At 41.3% G+C, this 20,445-nt stretch overlaps 1 protein-coding gene across 17 annotated transcripts in view; it reads left to right on the top strand.

Annotated features, from left to right (window-relative positions):
* Positions 1–20,445, top strand: part of TNRC6A (trinucleotide repeat containing adaptor 6A) — a 101,350-nt gene that overhangs the window by 58,510 nt on the left and 22,395 nt on the right. For 8 of the 17 annotated variants that reach the window (XR_011524803.1, XM_070568281.1, XM_070568277.1 and 5 more), the window contains 12 exons: positions 1,304–3,886; positions 5,551–5,727; positions 6,882–7,057; positions 8,199–8,231; positions 9,804–9,884; positions 10,442–10,493; positions 16,045–16,187; positions 16,571–16,717; positions 16,883–17,020; positions 17,479–17,607; positions 18,056–18,136; positions 18,391–18,601. Coding sequence is in view for 15 of the 17 variants with exons in the window: in XM_070568281.1 (XP_070424382.1) it covers positions 1,304–3,886; positions 5,551–5,727; positions 6,882–7,057; positions 8,199–8,231; positions 9,804–9,884; positions 10,442–10,493; positions 16,045–16,187; positions 16,571–16,717; positions 16,883–17,020; positions 17,479–17,607; positions 18,056–18,136; positions 18,391–18,601 (3,951 nt within the window). In the remaining 2 variants the exon portion in view is untranslated. The remainder of the gene's footprint in view (positions 1–1,303; positions 3,887–5,550; positions 5,728–6,881; positions 7,058–8,198; positions 8,232–9,803; positions 9,885–10,441; positions 10,494–16,044; positions 16,188–16,570; positions 16,718–16,882; positions 17,021–17,478; positions 17,608–18,055; positions 18,137–18,390; positions 18,602–20,445) is intronic. The other 9 variants (XR_011524804.1, XM_070568282.1, XM_070568279.1 and 6 more) reach the window with 3 other exon arrangements.

The following is a 20,445-nucleotide window of genomic DNA, read 5'->3' as shown; positions in this document are numbered from 1 at the left end:
TGGCAGCTGAAATAAACGATTCTTAAACAGGGAGTGGAAATCAGAGTCACTTATGGAACTTTAAAATGTATGTATGGTGCATTATATATACATTTGGGGTCTCCCTCTAGTCCTTTTTCCTGCTTGTCTTTCTAGTCCATCATCTTTTGCTGCTTAACAGTTGTGCCTTGTGAGAAAATGATGCAAGATGAACCTGATTTTCCATATTAGCATTACCCTGATAGTGCATTACATTTATTTTCTAGGCCTACAGCCCCTGGTGGTTGGTTCCTAGGTCTGGGACATGACTTGAGCCATGTGTATTATATAAAAGCACTACATATGATTCTGATTCCTACTCCAGTAGAAAACTATAATATAAGCTACTCTCTAAAGATGGTCTAAATGCAAACATCTTATGCAGGTTAATATCTCTGAGGAATTTCCAACTACCAGATCCTTAAACTGAATGAGAGTAATGAACCTGGGGAAGTATCAGAAGCACTAGAACTGCCTGCCCTACCAACAGTAAAGTAACTGAATGATTATACATAGTGGCAGTAAATCTAAGATGATAGGACTATATGACTGATCATTAATGGTCCTCAATAATGCTGTGATCTTCACTATATCAATTAATCATTTTTCTGTGTTCTTCTAATAACGTGGCTGTGAAGGTAAATTAAGAAATTTTTTTGAAGGAGAGTAGAACTAAAAAAAATATTTCAGGTTGAATATGGACACTAATGAAATAGAAATAAAATGGAAAGGGCTTTGTAATTTTTATAAACTTGTTACAATACCCAAAACAGTTGTGTGAAAAAGCTATTCTAAGAAAGGGAAGATTCTTCTCTAAGAAAGAAAAGGATTCTTAATATATTTCTAATACATTTCATCAAGTTTGGGCTGTTCACTTGTTCTTATCCATCTACATCCCAGCCCCTTCTTTCCTGTGTCAGGCCTCTAAGCCTGTGTTGTTCCATTATCGTAATACGTTACTACCACCCAGTCCTTCCTGACCCCATAATTCTTTTTCTTGCTGGTAAGTTAGCAGTTCATTCATTCAGCAAATAATTATTGAGGGGCTCTTATGTTCCAGGTACTGCTCTAGGCTCTTAGGATAACATCAGTGAACAAAGCAGCAGAATTCCCTGCCTGTATGGAATTAATTACTGGATGTGGAAAGTTCGTGGCTAGGATATAACCAATGCCCTTGTGACCATGCTGCCAAATATTACATCTTGTTAATGTTAGGAGCCATGTACATTTATAATAGTTGTTTTTTCAAACGTTTAATAAGTCTTTGTACTTCTCTTTATTCTAGATATAAACCACAATACTTCAGCATCCCATTATGAAAATTCGCAGCAGGGACCTGTGTCTTCTACAAGTGACTCTAGCACAAACTGTAAGAATGCTGTTGTGAACGACTCCCCTGAAAAAGAAGCATGGCCTTCAGTCCCTGGCAGTGATCCAGAGTTGGCTTCAGAATGTATGGATGCTGATTCTGTCTCCAGTTCTGAATCAGAGAGAAACATCACTATCATGGCTTCAGGGAGCACAGGTGGTGAAAAAGATGGCCTTCGGAATAGCACTGGACTTGGTTCCCAAAACAAATTTGTGGTTGGTAGCAGCAGCAATAATGTGGGCCATGGAAGTAGTACTGGGCCATGGGGTTTTTCCCATGGAGCCATAATAAGCACATGTCAGGTCTCTGTGGATGCTCCTGAAAGCAAATCAGAAAGTAGCAACAATAGAATGAATGCTTGGGGCACTGTAAGTTCTTCATCAAATGGAGGGTTAAATCCAAGCACTTTGAATTCAGCTAGCAACCATGGTGCCTGGCCAGTATTAGAGAACAACGGACTTGCCCTCAAAGGGCCTGTAGGGAGTGGTAGTTCTGGCATCAATATTCAGTGCAGTACCATAGGCCAGATGCCTAACAATCAGAGTATTAACTCTAAAGTGGGTAGTTCTTCTACCCATGGTACCTGGGGAAGCCTTCAGGAAACTTGTGAATCTGAAGTAAGTGGTACACAGAAGGTTTCATTCAGTGGTCAACCTCAAAATATTACCACTGAAATGACTGGACCAAATAACACTACTAACTTTATGACCTCTAGTTTACCAAACTCCGGTTCAGTACAGAATAATGAACTGCCTAGTAATACAGGGGCCTGGCGTGTGAGCACAATGAATCATCCTCAGATACAGGCTCCATCAGTTATAAATGGCACTTCCCTTTCTCACCTTAGCAATGGAGAGTCAAAAAGTGGAGGCTCTTACGGTACTACATGGGGTGCCTATGGTTCTAATTTCTCTGGAGACAAATGTGCAAGCCCTAATGGCCAAGCTAATGGTGACACTGTGAATGCAACTCTAATGCAGCCTGGCGTAAATGGGCCTATGGGCACTAACTTTCAAGTTAACACAAATAAAGGAGGAGGTGTGTGGGAGTCTGGGGCAGCAAATTCTCAGAGTGCATCATGGGGAAGTGGAAATGGTGCCAATTCTGGAGGAAGCCGAAGAGGATGGGGAGCTCCTGCACAAAACACTGGCACTAATATACCTAGCGTGGAGTGGAACAAACTGCCTAGCAATCAGCATTCCAATGACAGTGCAAATGGCAATGGTAAGAAGTTTACAAATGGATGGAAATCTACTGAGGAAGAGGATCAGGGTTCTGCCACATCTCAGACAAATGAGCAAAACAGCGTGTGGGCCAAAACAGGAGGTACAGTGGAGAGTGAAGGTAGTACGGAAAGCACTGGACGCCTCGAGGAAAAAGTAACTGGGGAAAATCAGAGTAGGGATAGAAGAAAAATTGATCAGCACACATTACTCCAAAGCATTGTTAACAGAACTGACTTAGATCCACGTGTCCTATCCAACTCTGGTTGGGGACAGACTCCTATTAAGCAGAATACTGCCTGGGATACTGAAACATCACCTAGAGGGGAAAGAAAGACTGATAATGGGACAGAGGCCTGGGGAAGCTCTGCAACACAGACTTTTAACTCAGGGGCGTGTATAGATAAGACTAGCCCTAATAGTACTGATACCTCATCTGTGTCGGGGTGGGGAGATCCCAAACCTACTCTGAGGTGGGGAGATTCCAAAGGCTCAAACTGCCAGGGGGGATGGGAAGATGATTCTGCTGCTACAGGAATGGTCAAGAGCAATCAGTGGGGGAATTGCAAAGAAGAGAAGTCTGCATGGAATGATTCGCAAAAGAACAAACAGGGATGGGGTGATGGACAAAAATCAAACCAAGGGTGGTCCGTTTCTGCCAGTGATAACTGGGGAGAAACTTCAAGGAGTAACCATTGGGGTGAAGCTAATAAGAAATCTAGCTCAGGAGGTAGTGACAGTGACAGGTCCGTTTCTGGTTGGAACGAACTTGGTAAAACTAGTTCTTTCACTTGGGGAAATAACATAAATCCAAATAATTCATCAGGATGGGATGAATCTTCTAAACCTAATCCTTCCCAGGGATGGGGAGATGCTCCAAAGTCTAATCAGTCTCTAGGTTGGGGAGATTCGTCAAAGCCAGTCAGTTCTCCAGACTGGAATAAGCAACAGGACATTGTCGGATCTTGGGGAATCCCACCAGCTACAGGCAAACCTCCTGGTACAGGCTGGCTTGGAGGACCTATACCAGCCCCAGCAAAAGAAGAAGAACCCACAGGCTGGGAGGAGCCATCCCCAGAATCCATACGTCGCAAAATGGAGATTGATGATGGAACTTCAGCTTGGGGAGATCCAAGCAAATACAACTACAAAAATGTGAACATGTGGAACAAAAATGTCCCAAATGGCAGCAGCCGTTCAGACCAGCAAGCACAGGTACTTCAGTTGCTGCCATCTGCAAGTGCCGTCTCAAACAAAGAGGCAAGCAGTGGCACTGGTAAGTTTTTATTTTATGGAGTCTGATGGTGTTACAAAATACTTCACAGTATTATAAGCCTTCTTTCAGTTTACTGTTACTGTTTAACGAGGGGTTTGGATATGTGCACAAAGGCCTTTTTTGTTCTAATCAGGAGAAGCTTATAGGGAAGAAAATTATAGTGAAGGTGTTTACCATCAGGGAACAGAGCTCTGCCTTTGGCAATGTTGGTTGTGAATCCTACATGCTCCATTCTCTATTAGGAATGCTACAGAAAGCAGAGTTGGAAAAGTGGTGTCAAGTGGGAATGCTGTACACTCTTCTCAGTTCTTCTGAGTCCAGCCATTACTTTTTGGTTTTATTATTGTGACTAAAATACCCCCCATAGATAAAAGAAGTATGTAAGTATAATACTCTCTAAATAGTAGGTACTATGTTTGGCCTTAGAAGGGATTTAAGGCATGAAATCCAAATCTTTTAGATACAGCATGTATGTGCTTAAAACATTTGACAATATCTTTCTAATATGTTCCACTTTCCTCTTATAACAAGGAACTAATTCCTATCTCTGCAAATTATCTTGACAATGACATTTTCATTAAGTGTCATTGGAATGCATTGTCTTTGTTAATGGGGGTTCTATTGACCAGTAACCCCACTGGACATAGAGATAGGAGTGTTTTCATGAACTAACCTTTTAGCACCTAGTTTTCTTCCCGAGTATAGTTTGTTGTATTAATTTAGGTTTAATTCTTAGAAGAAACAGGTATATATCTAAGGGGAAGGCTGTTTTGGTTCTTTTAAACAATGTTTCTGGCTTTGATTTCCTTTGCTTTGGACAATCTAATACTTCAAAATTTTTAAGAGATTTTGCCCAGCATGTATAAAAATAGGATGCCTAACTATTCTTAGTCTTGTAATTCATTGTTTTTCCAGAACAGTGATATTAAAAGGTTGCACTTCTGATAAAAATTTTATACATACACTATTACCCAGCTTGATCACCTGCTTTAAATCACTAGGTTTGGCTCAGAATGACTTGGTTTTTTTAGGAATTAAATTCATCTTCAAAGGAAGATGACTTTACCATAATTAAGGTTATCCAAAAGAATCTGCTCTACACCCAGAGGGCAGTTATGAAGGGGGGTGGGGGGGAGCGTGGCCAAGTGGTTAAGTTTGCACACTCCACTTCAACTGCCCAGGGTTTTGCTGCTTCAGATCCTGGGTGCAGACATGGCACTGCTTATCAAGCCATGCTGAGGCAGTGTCCCACATAACACAACCAGAGACACTCACAACTAGAATATACAACTGTGTATTGGGGGGCTTTGAGGGAGAAGAAGAAGAAAAAAAAAAAAGATTGGCGACAGTCGTAAGCTCAGGTGCCAATCTTTAAAAAAAAGCAACAACAACAAAGGAAGAAGTAGAAATCCCCAAGGGTTACTAACAAAGGAAGAAAAGAAAGAAGAGGTGAAAAAAATATTCACACCGTATAGTTAAATAGTTAAATAATGAGAAATGGTTTGTCTTCTTTACATAAAACAGATGTCATCTTTTTGGCCCATCACAGCGTCATTATTTAATACATAAATGTGAAGTTCCTCATCTTTTGTTCCCTATTGAGTCTTATTCCACTTACCTCCCTTCCGTGTGCTGATGACTTCTTTTCCCACACTTTCCTAAAGGCTGGGGTGAGCCCTGGGGGGAGCCTTCTACTCCAGCCACAACTGTGGATAATGGTACTTCAGCATGGGGTAAACCCATAGACAGTGGTCCCAGCTGGGGGGAACCCATTGCTGCAGCATCCAGCACATCCACATGGGGCTCCAGCTCTGTTGGTCCACAAGCATTAAGCAAATCTGGTAAGTTATTGATAATCTCTGGTAGCTATTTTGTAGCAGTGGTGATCTCCCATTGACTATAAGTAATTGAATAATCTTTATATCATTGATAGTGTATCCATGTATCATCGTACTAGATGATATTTACTGTTTGGCTCTTTCGATTTAGAACATACATGGTTTGCTCTTTTATCTTTCTGAATTTTCCTGTCCTCATTTTTCTTAGAACTGTAAGTATTAATGATTTGCATATACTTCACCAAGTCTAAATTATATTTTGCCAAATTAGATTATCTGGAAATAGTCAAGCAACTTTCATTCTGTCCAACATGAGAGAATGAATATAATAGTCATGGGGACACATATCCAAACTGTCTTTCTAAGGTTCCAGATGATTCCCAGAATGTTGTATAGAAAATGAGCAAAGTTCAGGAAGGACCCCTGATATTCAGATGAACATTATCACTATCCCATAGATTGGAATTCCTATAGAGTATCCCATCTACAAAGACCAAGTGTAGAGATAAAATACTTTCTGCTTATGGTATGCAATAATTTTTGGCCACTCTCCTTGAAAATATGTATCAAAATGAATTCTTTTAAATGTCATCCATCTTCTTTGTCCTCTGCTTCACCATGCAGATTCAGTGAGTACAGACAAGAATGCCACCATTGTCCAGTGCTCTTATTTGTAGAGGCATAGATGTTTTATTCAGATTTTTAATAAAAATAAATTCTTGTTTGGGGCTGGCCCCGTGGCCAAGTGGTTAAGTTCGCGCGCTCCGCTGCAGGCAGCCCAGTGTTTCGTCGGTTCGAATCCTGGGCGCGGACATGGCACTGCTCGTCAGACCACGCTGAGGCAGCGTCCCACATGCCACGACTAGAAGGACCCACAACGAAAAATATACAACTATGTACCGGGGGGCTTTGGGGAGAAAAAGGAAAAAAAATTAAAAATCTTAAAAAAAAATAAAAAATAAAATAAATAAATTCTTGTTTAATGGAGCCTTTAACTCAGTATATGGCGTACATTCCTGCCCTGCAAATTTGGGAAAAGAAATAAAAATTTTTTAGGTGCTTTCTCCCCACCTATGTCACCTTGATGTGTGCTCATCCTCCAGAAAGAATGGTTTTATTGAAGTATGTTTTTCTTTGTATCACAAATCCACAATCAGGGCCAAAATCTATGCAAGATGGCTGGTGTGGTGATGATATGCCATTGCCTGGAAATCGCCCCACTGGCTGGGAAGAGGAAGAGGATGTAGAAATTGGAATGTGGAATAGTAATTCATCTCAAGAGCTTAACTCATCTTTAAATTGGCCACCATATACAAAGAAAATGTCATCGAAGGTAAACATTTCAAGGGCAAAGCCCTTGAAACTTTAAATTCCAAAGGTAGTTTACCCACAGAAAATTAACGTTCTGCCTGCCCATTTATGACAATCAGTACAGTCCAGGGAGTCCCCAACTTAGGTATAGCCTCTTGTGTGGGCAGCCACCTAGAAAAACATAAGACCACAGGAACTTCCTTTCTCCCCACTGCTACAGCTTGGGATTTCTCTCCTCCTCCCCCTCCACCAGTGCTACCTGGGACAACCCCTCACCCCAGAGTGGTGCCTGCAGTGGTGAGGATGAAGAGAAGGGCAAATCTCCATGTTGGACTCTTTCCATCCCACTGCCAATTCATCTCCCATTCCATCTCTTACCTCGAGTCCCCAACCTCCCGTTCACCCAGTCACTGTCTTCCTTATTCATCCCTCATCCTTGTCCCTTCCCCATCCCAAAAGGTCCTGTGACAAAAATCCCTAGGAATGAGCCAAATTAGTTTTGCTTTTATATGTGGGCAAATATTTCCAAACCTGGCTCTACATCAGAATCATATGGCATTGTTAAAAGTATAGCTTCCCGTACCCCAGACCTACTGTAGTTTGGAAATTGGACCGCATTTATTGTCTTAAACAAGCTTCCCAAATGTTTCTGGTGCAGAGCCAGGTTTGAGAACCACTGATTTAGAGCACTGGTTCTTCAGAGGTGGTGTTGGATGCTGGTGTCTGAGTCTCCTGAGGACCATTTTCAAAATCAGTGCCTAGTCCCCCAGGTGATGCTAATACACCCTCCCCACCCTATTTGGGAACGATTACTTTTTGGGGACCTTAGTTCAATTAGCTGACTGCTGGGGTCCCTCCCTTTTACTCCTGGGATTCTAAGTCTGGGACCTGCCATTTTCATTTTTAAATTTTTTCATTTGCCTATTGCCTCGCCATGTAGCTTATGAAGTGCTTTCCCATATTTTACATGAACCATTTGATCCTCATAATCCTCTGAGGTAGAATACTGATGAGGAATTTGAGACTGGAAAAGGTGGTGACTTGCCCAAAGTTGCATAACTAGTAAGTGACAGAGTAAGGACTTAAGTTTAGGCCTTCCAATTCCAAACCCTGTGTTCTTCCCACTGGACCATGCTGTTTTGTGACTTTGTCTTTCCTTACAGGGTCTGAGTGGCAAAAAAAGGAGGAGGGAAAGGGTGTGTAGCCTTTTTACTCTTTCTCCTTTGTTTCTACTAGTAAAAATCTTTTAGAAAGCAACTGCAAACATTTATTTAGCTTCTGCTGTGTGCCAGGTACTGTGCTTGGTGCTGGGGGTTCAAAAAAACACTAAGATATAAGTTACATCTTCAGAGTCTAGTCGTTTGGGGCATTAGGAGAGCTCTAAGGAGTATCAGCTTGAATGTGAAAGATGCCTGGGGGTGGGATGTGTTAAGGAAAATAGTAACTGACATAGCTAAGATATAGAATTTGTGGACAGAGGTGACGAGATCTGGCTCTGTAGTCAGATTAAGAGCAGATTGTAAAGTGTTTTCAGTACCATGCCAAAGAATTTGAGCTTTATTCTGTGTAAAATATGGAGCCAGTGAAATTGAATAGAAGGCAACATCAGTTTTGTTTTTTAAATTGATTCTTCAAAGAAAGCTAACCAAAGGTAGTATGAAACATAAACTGGAACAGAGGAGAGACCAGAGTTAGAGATCTCAGTTAGGAAGTTTCTGCATTCCTTCAGACTGGAAGGGAGGGCCTGAAGTGGGAAGCAAGAATGGATATATAGTGAAAGGGACTGATTTGAGAGACATTTTGGAAAGGAAGAGATAGAAGGCCTTGGCAGCCAGTTAGGCTTGGGGATGGGGATGAAAGAGGAAAAGGAATCAAAGACGACTTCAGATACCTTGGAAAGGGTTAGGTGCTTGCTTCAGAGACCTGCATTTAGAGGGGGAATTATGAAGCTGTGTTCTCTTCCACAGTCAGAAGGAACAGTTAGTAGCAATGGGAAAGGGAAATGAAGGCAGCAGAATGAGAATGGTCCTGTGATCTTTACATTAGTGGGAAACCTTGGTCTCTGTGGCTTCCAGCCTTCCCATCTCCCAGACCGCCAGTCATGGACCAGTCATTCGCTCCACTTAGGTCTCAAAGTAGTTTCTGTACTGCCCATACCCCAGCCAGCCACAGAAAGCCAACACCAAGTTGGCGGAATCCCAGCTTCAGCTGCTGCTGGGGATATTGTGTTCTTGGCAACACAGATTAAAATTTTAAGATACTTTTTCATATGGAAACATACGTGTTTTTCACATAGTGTAATTAAATTTTGGGTTAAATTGGTTTCTTTGGACTAGCCTGAGAACCTAATAACTATTTTTACTTTGGTTTGGTGTGAGAATTCTGTAAATCCAAATTATAATCAATCTTTTAGAACACAGTCCCTTTGTAAATTGGAAACTGTCTGATGAACAGTTTTCTATTATTCAGAGGACCTTTTTTCTTTTTGTGGGTCATTGAGGCCCTTTGCGTCTATCTTTTCCTTCTGACTGCTTGCCTTTAGAGATTTCTCTGTACATTACAGCTATACCAGAGGACTGGAGCAAAGGAAGTTGAAAATCAAATAAGTTGATTTTTAATTGTTAGCAACTCTGATAAGAATTGGTTGGAGGGGAAATTATTGGCTAAAAATGAGAGTTGGGAATTGTCTTGAAGTTTTATTAATCCATCACTATGCCCAGATAAATAGAGATGGCCATGGCATCTTTCTGCTCTTTTATTTTACAAAGGGAATGATGAAAGGTGGAAACAAACAAGAAGAAGCATGGATAAATCCGTTTGTTAAACAGTTTTCAAATATCAGTTTTTCGGTAAGTGCGTTTTCCTAGCAGCCCCTTCTCCTTTTAATGGTGGTCTGTAAATTTATCCTAATTTCAATTTTTTGTTTTCTTAACAAATTATTCTTTATCTTTGAGTTCTTATGAATATGCTGAGGTTAGAGTAAAATTGGCTGTGAAGCCTTTTATATTTTTATAGTTTTAGCTAAAAACATTGATCATGGGGCCAGCCCAGTGGTGTAGCAGTTAAGTTCTCGTGCTCTTCAGCGGACTAGGGTTCACAGGTTTGGATCTTGGGCACGGACCTGCACACTGCTCATCAAGCCTTTCTGTGGTGGCATCCCATATATAAAGTAGAGGAAGATGGGCACAGATGTTAGCTCAGGGCCAGTGTTTCTCAGCAAAACAAAAAAGCAAAAAACAACAACAAAAACCATTTATCTCATATAGTTTTTTTATTATATAAGGCAGTGAAAAATCAAGTTTCATGATCCACCTTAATTTCACAAATGAAATAAAGTAAAATTCTTCATTTTTAATTTATTTTTATTAATTAAGGTCTGCTAACATGCTGCTTTTTCTTACCTCAGAGAGACTCACCAGAAGAAAATGTACAGAGCAATAAGATGGACCTTTCTGGAGGTAAGAAATTAAATCGGTTTGAGTTCATATTCGTCATTGAAGGCCAAACATATCTGTGACATGATCCTACTAAAGGAGCACTGACATGTCCAGGAGAGGGGAGCCGTGGGTTCCTGTTGCAGTATTCCTGTGCTCTCCAGCATATACTAGAATGTGGCAATTATCTGGGTTGATATGCCCTTGCAATGCAAATCACTGTGCAAATCTAAGGCAGTGGTGATATTAGTCTGTGATTACCTCAAATCTAGTCCTAACAAGAATGTGTTATCCGGGCTTGGTATTACAGTCTTCTTAATTTAGGGAACCAGTATATACAAAAGGCCCTGATATACGACAGAGCCATCTTAAACCATATTGGAGAAATGTCAAGTAGTCCCATGTAATGGAAGAAGAAATATAAATTGGTTGCGGTGATGGTAAAAACTTCACCTAGGCAAAGATGTTAGAAAACTAGGTAGGTGCTGGGGCCGGCCCTGTGGCCTAGTGGTTGAGTTTGTGCGCTCCGCTTCAGCAGCCTGGGGTTTTGCTGGTTCGGATCCTGGGCACGGACATGGCACTGCTCATCAGGCCATGCTGAGGTGGCATCCCACATGCCACAACTAGGAGGACCCACAACTAGGAGGTGCAACTATGTACTAGGGGGGTTTGGGGAGATAAAGCAAAAAACACCCAAAAAACAAAAACAACAAAACTAGGTAGGTGCTAAATCGTTGAGGAGCTGGGGTTTTGAACTTCATTGTGAAAGTATGAGATTAAAGGATTTTAAGCAGGAGAATGTCATGATTTGGATTTATGTTTTAGAAAAATTATGGCTATAGATTGAAGATATTTTAGGACAGAAACATTGGCAGCAGAGGACAGACAAAAAGTTACTAAACAGCAAAACCAGTTAGAGATTTGTTGCAGTAGCCCATAAGAATTTTCAAAGCTCTAAACTAAGACAGTAGGTGGGAAGAATCTAATTCAGAGCCGATACAGAAATTTAGAATCAACGAAAGTTGATAACCAGTTTGAACTAGTTTGTTATGGAAGATAAGGGGGTGGGTGTGATAAAGATGATTCCAGCTTTCTTGCCTGGACACTTTAGTAGGTGGTGGTATTATTCTATTAGTCTGAGTCCAGGCAGGAGAGAGAAACTGTTACACAGTAATTTGAACAAGGAAAGTTTAATATAAATATAAAGAATTATTAGAGTAGTGAGGGATTGGCTAGTAAGAGCTAAAGAAAACTCTAAAGAATATATGAATACAAGTATAGGGAGAAGACACTAATCTCAGGACTGAGACTCATGCCGGAGGAAGAGTCCCCCTGTCCCACCCAGTGTGACTCCAGGGCTGAGATCCAGCCTCTTGGGCATGGCCTCTGCTCGCTGCGAAGCAGAGAAGTCACTGGGGTGCCACCCCATGGAATTGCAGGAAATCCACCTTCTAGGGGAGGCGCCTCACTGGAGGCACTCTGCTACAAAACTGTCAGAGGGGCTGATCACCAGGGTGAGGTGAGCACTGCAGGAGCCTGCTGCTGGAAAAGCTGCCTCTGCTGCAGGAGAGAGCACACTGGAACCAGGAATCGCAGCCTTCTCATAGTGTCTCTCCTGCACCCTCTGCTGACAAAGCTTCAGTCAGCTGGCAAAGGAAAAGAATATGTGAAAGGTCCAGATCCGTTTTTTTACAGAGCAGTCAAGGGTGGATTTGGAGCTGAGAGATAGTAAGTCAGTAATTGGTGCGGTTCACCCTGCCCCTTTGACTACTCAGCTTCCATATGTACCCTTCTACACACATTTCAATTCCACTTCAATGGCAAAACAACTCTTTTATCTTTCTGTTTGACAAGATACAGCTTTCTTCCTTACAAGTGGGGAAGCTTTTGCCCTCTCACCAGAATGAGGAGGTGCGCTGTCCTGAGTCATCGTATTTATCACTGCTATATTATTTCCCCTAAAATCCAGTTACAGTTTTATTACTTATAGACTAAATTGTAAAGTTAACTTTCAACAGCTTGTGAATAAAATAAAAATGAGAAAGAAGAAAGTGGTTGGTTTGTACAAATAAACACATACGTGTAACAAGCAAAAGAAAACTTGCAAAATTACCACTGGCCTCATTTCTGTAATTAGTCACAAGCTATCGTTGGTATCTGTGGCTTCCTTCTTTCACTACCCATACATATGTGCCCCACTCTCAGCCAGCACCTAAGCTCCTCTGGGTTCTTTTGCTGGGAGAGTGACCCAAACTTTCATTCTTGAAGGGTTTGAGCCCTCAGTCACCCTGCCTTTTTTGGTTGCTGTAGTTTTTTATTAGCCTTTACTACTGGGCATGGACCTACTCTGAGGTCCCCAGAGAATCCTCTGGTTTCCAAAGTCCTCACTGCCTTCATTTTGTATCGGGAAACCAATTACCCCTTGGTAATCAGAACCAGTCTCTCCAGCTAGTGGACGAGCCCTGTTTTTGCCTGTTGGTTGAGTGGCATAAGAAGTGGAAAATGTCCACCTGGCAGTTTTCATCTTCTAATTCATCAGAGCTATTGTGTCTCCTGGTGGAAGCATTTTCTCTTTTGAGGACTAAGATCTCTAAACGTGCAGAGTTGCAGGAACAGGAAGCAAGAATTCTCCAAGTGGCTTATTAGGTGTAATAGTGAGAGAAGCTACTCCTACTTTGACCTTTTGATCCCCAGACCTCTGTATTCTGGTAATGTGGGAGATACTTACTGTGTCCTGTAAGACAGAAGCTCATCCTTTTTGGATGTTGTCTCCCAACTTAATTTGTAACTGAGTAACTGAGTCTTCAGTAACCAGTTCTACCTATCAGTTTGGCTGGCTGCTTTTGGGTGATGGTGTATGTGGTAAAACCAATTAATCCCATGGGCATGAGCCCATTCCTATACTTCCTTTGCTATCAATTGAGTTCCTTCTTCAGACGAATGCTGTGAGGAGTGCCATGACAGTGGATAAAGCTTCTGTGAGACCATGGATGGCAGAAGCTTTACAGGCAGGAAAAACAAATCTGTATCCAGAATATGTGTCTATTCCTGTGAGGACAAGGCTCTGCCTCCTCCATGGCTCACTGAATGGCAGAGAAGTTGCTGTGATACTGTGCTTGTGGAACTTGCTGGAAATCTACCCTGTAGGGTGCTGGGAAAAGCTGTTCATAGAGAAAGATACCACCAGACACTCTGCTACAAATCTGTTTGGAGGTATGTGGGAATGCTGGGAGAAGCTGGCTACTGAGTGTTGCTGACCACCCTGTACTTCGAGGGTAGGGCACTGGAGAAACTGAGCACTGCCAAAGCCACGTGTGCATATTAGACCAGGAAGCAATGTCCTCCTTCAGTGTCTCTCCAGCACCCTCTACTGACAAAGCCTAGTGCCAGCGGGGCAAGGAAAAAAATGTATAGCCCAGATGTTTTCACAGAGCAGTCAAAAAGGGTGAATTTGGATGTGAGAGAGAATAAATCAGTAACTGGCCATTATTTGAGATGGGAAATAGAATAGGAGTAACAGGTTTGATAGACAAGATATTGAATTTAAAGTTGCTGTGACAACCATGTAGTGATGTCCAGTAAGCAGTAGAAAATCTGGGTGTGGAGCTCAGAAGAGAGAGGATTGGATATAAGTGTAACTAATTAGACACTGAAGGTAGTAAAGGCTCAAAAATACATTGACCACAGAGTCGTAAAGGACCAAAGACAAAATCCCGGGGGAACAATGACATTTAAGGAAAGATCTTGAGGAGAAGTGGGACAAGTTAGAGTAGAATAATTTTTCAGAAGCCAAGTAAGAAAAGAGATTTGAAGCAAGGAGCATGGTTGTCAGGGAGTGGATTTGACACTGGGTGTTAGGATGAGTCATTGGTAACTTTAGGCCAGGACCTTCTTAGAGGATCGATAGGCTAAGAGAGGCTGCAGCATTTGGCACTCAGACCATTTATAAAGGGTTGCAGTTTTGGAGGAATGGTTTGTGGAGAAGATGTAACATGCTACTCTTTTAAAAGATATTTTTTGGAGAGGCATAAATAATGTGGATTATCAAGAAAAAACGGCTTGGAGAGAGACTTAGGAAGAAGAGTTGGCTGGATTTGGTTATAGGATTAGATGTGGAGAGTGAGGAAAAGAGTTCAAGATAGCGGGATTGGGTGCATCAGTGAATAATGGTGCCATTAACAGGGAGAAAGAACAGAAGAGAAGTTGCAAAGGATTATTGACATTCAAAAGAGAGCTCTTACAAGTACTAAAAGGTGGATTATCCAGATATCTGACCCATAGCTGCAAAAGTACTTCAAGAAACCAACAGCATTTTAAAATGGTACCTCTTTTAAGAATCCTTTCCTTAAAAATTTTTCCTTTCTATTTGCCTGGTATGGGGGTAGTGAATGTGAGTGTTATGGTGGTGGCAGCAGCAGCAGACATCTCAAACAATGACAGAAATTGCAAAGATATTTGAGAAAATGTGGAGAATGAGGAACAAGGAGCTGGGGAAAAAAGGTATTTTTTCAAATTGAAAACCAAGGTTTCAGGGATTTGTGACTGCGAGAATAAAGATGCCACTTTCAAGTCCCATGAAGGAAGATCTAGAGGGAAAGACCCTGTGCTTGGTTTCACCTGTTAGAAGTGACAGTGGGGCACTCAAGTGGCTATGCTTTGCAGGCAATTAAAGATGTGGGACTTTGCTCAGAAGTGAAAGTAAACTAGACGTTTGTATTTGAGTCACTTCAATGGCAATGACTCTTGATACCTTGGTAGCGAATAAGTCTAAGGGAAATAAGTTTTTAGAGAGAGAGTCAAAAGACAGACACCTTGAGTGTACTGAGTAAGTCTTCGTATATCCCAACATTGAAGAAAGAGAAAGAAGTGGGCTCAGGTGTGGAGAGAGGAGAAAAGCCAGGTGGGCATATGGTAAAGATATGGGAACAGAGAGCATTGTCCTCTTTTGAAAGATTTGTTGAAGTAGGATGGCAGCTTGGGGGCTGACTGTTTCAAGCAAAGAAGATTCTGCAGGATAGGGCGTTTCCATGAAAGGAGGTCATATTTTTTGCAGAGAAGTCAGAATGAGGAGAGTAATGGATAGAGCAAGACGTGAGAGAGGGGAAAATGTTAGCCTGTCTGCTCTCCAGTTTCCCCAGCTGCTAAATGGAATTGATAATAGTAGAATTACAAGCATTAAATTAGAACACACATTTAGAACAGTGCTTGGCACATGGTAAGCATCTATTAGACAGTGGTGGTAGTTTGTTGTGGTGCTGTTTTTGTTGTTACTGGAAACCATGTTTTTATTGTAAAATTAAATGGATTAGAGATGACCAAAGATGTCTTACCTTTTGTCTGCTAGCCTATTTTCAATTTAATTGGTTCAATAAAATAACAGTATCTGCTAAACCCAACTTTACTTGTGAGGAACGCAAGATTTATTAAATGCAAGTGCATTTTTCACATGTCCTTGTCAAGGCAGAAGTCATTTCAGTTTGGGAAGTGAGTATTTCGCTTTCTGCTGTAAATTTATCTGAAACCAACTAGGTTAATTATCTTCCTACTTGGTAACATGGTCTCCTGAATTTATTAGGAATATTGCAAGACAAACGAATGGAGATAGATAAACATAGCCTAAATATTGGTGATTACAATCGAACAGTCGGGAAAGGTCCTGGTTCTCGGCCTCAGATTTCCAAAGAGTCTTCCATGGAGCGCAGTCCTTATTTTGATAAGGTAGGTGTCTGTGTTTGTTTGTTTTACCCCTGTGGCTAATAAACCAATACACTTAGTAGCATAATTTTCTCGTTAATATTTTAGAACATTTAATATAAAGTGTTATAATCCAGTGCCAAATCCTATTACTGAATTCGTAGTTCATTGTCCCATGTCTCGATTTAGCATAGGAATTGTATGTATATTTTCTTCTTAATCCCATGAAATATGTTTGGTTCTTTTTATGTGCTCTAGAATTAACACTAATCTGATCTCTTCTGTTTTCTGCCTGTTTCCTGTTGATGCTGGAATGTCATGTGACCTCTCTTCTGTTCCTGCAATGATTTCTCCCTTCCACTTGTTTGCTTGGCTGGTGTTGCACATCTTTCTGTCTGTCCAATCAGGATGGCATTGTAGCAGATGAATCCCAAAACATGCAGTTTATGTCCAGTCAAAGCATGAAGCTTCCCCCTTCAAATAGTGCACTACCTAACCAGGCCCTTGGCTCCATAGCAGGGCTGGGTATGCAAAACTTGAATTCTGTTAGACAGGTAAGTCTGCGTGTGTATTTTAGGCTCTCTGTTGAATGATTTGTATAAGTAATAAAATCTCTCTTATGTGTAGTTACTGTATTTAAGTCAGTATTACAGAGTAGTAATGAAATGTTTGTCCCTAAAGGATCCCACTGTTATTCTGTTGTTGTTTGCTTTTTGTAGAATGGCAATCCCAGTATGTTTGGTGTTGGAAACACAGCAGCACAACCCCGGGGCATGCAGCAGCCTCCAGCACAACCTCTTAGTTCATCTCAGCCTAATCTCCGTGCTCAAGTGCCTCCTCCATTACTCTCCCCTCAGGTAAATAAACTCCGACTATATTCTCTTCTGTTTACCTGGAAAAGAACCTTGAATAATTTTATATTTGGATGAGAAGACTTGTTGATCATCGTAATATTCATTGGCATCTTTGAGATGCAGCTAATTCTGAATTAGCTATTATTACAAAAGGCTGTAGGTAGGGTGGAGAAAATGAGTCAAAGATAATTTAAATCTAAAATTTACCGTTATCTACCATAAAACATCTTGAGAGGAGGAGGACAAAAGCAAAGTAAATTGGCTGATTTAAGATTCATCTCTGTCACCTTTTACTTAACCCATGAAAGTATATGTGAACAATAAATTAGTAAAGCAAAGAAAGAACATGATTCCCCCCCAAAATAATAGTCCACAGTTTAATTGATAATTTGAAATACACAGTACATTTAGTAGTTTGAGTTATTTTATAAACATTATTAACCTTCCATTGTGATCCTAAGGTTCCAGTTTCATTGCTGAAGTATGCACCAAACAACGGTGGCCTGAATCCGCTCTTTGGCCCTCAACAGGTAGCCATGCTGAACCAGCTATCCCAACTAAACCAGCTTTCTCAGATCTCCCAGTTACAGGTAAGTAGGATAAGAGCCCTACTCAGTATACATTTGAATGTCTAGTGTGTGCTAAACACTAGACTCTGTGCAGGAAGTGTTACAGTAGACAAAACAGGCATGGTCATGGCCCTTAGGGAGCTTACAGTCCATCAGTGAAGACAGACAGTGAACTCAAAGGGCAAGGTGCTATGTGTGCAAGCCCAGCCAAGTCTAGGGTGGTAGGGGGGTAGGATGATCAGGAAAAATTTCCCTGATGAAGTGGAAATTTAGATTGAACAAAAGGCTGAATTCAACAGAATGGCCGAAGGCCAGAGAGTTCAAGGAAGAGATTATACTAGATGAGTCAGGACATGGCATTGAGTCAGTGAAGTCATGCTCTTGTAGGTCCATCTGCCACAGTCACTCTCAAGCATGCTACTCTCTGATGATGTGATACTGAAGACCTTTTTGCAATGTTTCCTTCTAGCGATTGTTAGCGCAGCAGCAAAGGGCGGCGCAGAGTCAGAGAAGCGTGCCTTCTGGGAACCGGCAGCAGCAAGACCAGCAGGTAGATCAGATCCGTCCCCTGCTACGCTTAAACTCAACTTATATATCAATTTCATTGTAACGAGATTTGAAATGCTTTTATTTAAAATATAATGAAACATTGTTTATTACGTCTTCTGTTTGCCCAGAAGTCATGTTAACTGATATTCAGTGATTGTTTACCTTCCTGCTGAGAAGGAAGTGAATTCAGAAATGAAAAGGAATATGTCTGTAAAGACTTTTTCTCCACAATTCTTCCCATTTTGTTGTTTGAAGGGTCGACCTCTTAGTGTGCAGCAGCAAATGATGCAACAATCCCGTCAACTTGATCCAAACCTGTTGGTGAAGCAACAGACTCCGCCATCTCAGCAGCAGTCACTCCATCAGCCAGCCATGAAGTCTTTCCTCGAAAACGTCATGCCCCACACTACACCCGAGCTGCAAAAAGGGCCATCACCAATAAATGCTTTCAGCAACTTCCCTATAGGTGGGTTTCTCCTTGGCCAAAACATTCAGCTAATGCTCGGTAATCACAAGCTTACATCCTTCTCTCTTACCTTTACAGTCTATTCCCTCATGAGAGCCATGCTGGTACTTCAGCTGTTTCCTCTATGAGAGTTGCCATACCTCTTCTAGGTTTAATTAGACTATCTTCATGGTTCAGTAAAGGCCTCTCTTCATTCAAGAAAATCACACCATCAAAAATTCTGCATTCATTTAAAGCGGGTTAGTGGCCGAGTGGTTGAGTTCGTGCACTCCGCTTCGGCAGCCTGGGGTTTTGCCAGTTCAGATCCTGGGCGTGGACCTAGCACCATTATCAGGCCATGCTGAGGTGGCATCCCACATAACAGAACCAAAAGGACCTACAACTAGAATACACAGCTAGGTACTGGGGGGCTTTGGGGAGAAAAAGAAAAAAAGAAAGAGGGTTAGAATAAAGATACTTCTTTTTTAAGAACTGGATATCTTAATTGTAGGATATTAAGGGAAGAGGACTGAAATAATTACTAGAAACAGTGCACCAGAGAAATTTTGAGCAGTGCTGCTTTGGGGAAACAACTGTGAATACTCACATTTGTAGTTTTCAGAACCTGAAATTTTAATTTGTCTAAATATTTGTAAATGATTAGTGGTATAAATGTAGACAATGGGAGTGAGAGAAAGGATTGCCCTTATCACATTTGCAATAACTTTCCCCCTTCCCCTTTTTCATTATGTCTCCAGGCTTTTATTCCCTCCAGAAATGTCAGGCTTCTGTGTTTTCTCCTTCCTTAGGTCCCTGTTCTTCTTGTGCCTTTGATTATATTTTGATCCTTGGTTGTTCACACCCTGTTCATTTTGCTTTTCCTTTTTCTCTTTTTCTTTACAATGGTTTCTTGTAAACCAGCTTTGTTGGTTGCTAGCCCAACTGTGTTGAAGGTGGTTAGTTACCTAGCATGTTGTGGGCTGCAGGCAGGGATGGGGCCTGCTGTTGCCCCTGCCCCTGCTTCTCTCTGTGGCTGCACTGATACATGGTTTGGCTCTCCCTGGTATTGCCATGGGCTCTCAGCTATGATATAGATTGCACTTTGAGTTCCTGGGATTGTTAGCAATCTCTTTACATTCCCAGAAGCAGTTCCTTTATCAGTTACAACTGTGGATAGATAGCATAGAAGCCTTTTGGTGGTGACCAGCTGATCCCAAAGACAGCAGTATAGAGTATAGTGGTAAAAGAATACCCAAGTACATTGAGAGGTTTTGGTCTCACCAGTGAAGGGAAGTGACTCACATTGTTTGACTACATACTGGACATATAAATTGGGCCAGTGAGGAGATAAATTTTTAAATATGGGGTTTCCTATCCGGGCTGGCTTTATAGCAAGAGATACTTTTTCCTGATTAAGAAAGTCTGCTTGACCCATGCAAACACCAGTATGGGTGTCTAAATCATACATTGGCAAACTACAGCCTATTGGCCAGATTTGGCCGGCTGCCTAACTTTATAAATAAAGTTTTATTGGAACACAGACGTGCTCTTTTGTTAATATATTTTCTGTGGCTGCTTTTGTGCCATAGCAGTAGAGTTGCATAGAGACACTGAGACCGTATGGCTCACAGAGCCCAAGATATTTACTATCTGAATAGTTACAGAAAAAAATTGCCAACTCTTGGGTCTAATTGATGAGTCCAGAGAGCAACAAATTTAACTGCTCACTCCAAAAATAGGGATGATATTAGAGATTTCATATTATTAAAGTTTTTAAGTTTGACTGACCTAATATCACATGGACTCTCATCAGACCCAAGTATTTAGAACCATTTGTTTTGAAACTTTAGAATAAGAACCACCAG

This window comes from Equus przewalskii, chromosome 12 (genome assembly GCF_037783145.1).
Source record: "Equus przewalskii isolate Varuska chromosome 12, EquPr2, whole genome shotgun sequence".
In the NCBI taxonomy this organism is placed as follows: Eukaryota; Metazoa; Chordata; class Mammalia; order Perissodactyla; family Equidae; genus Equus; species Equus przewalskii.
This window is presented reverse-complemented; position numbering and strand designations above follow the sequence as displayed.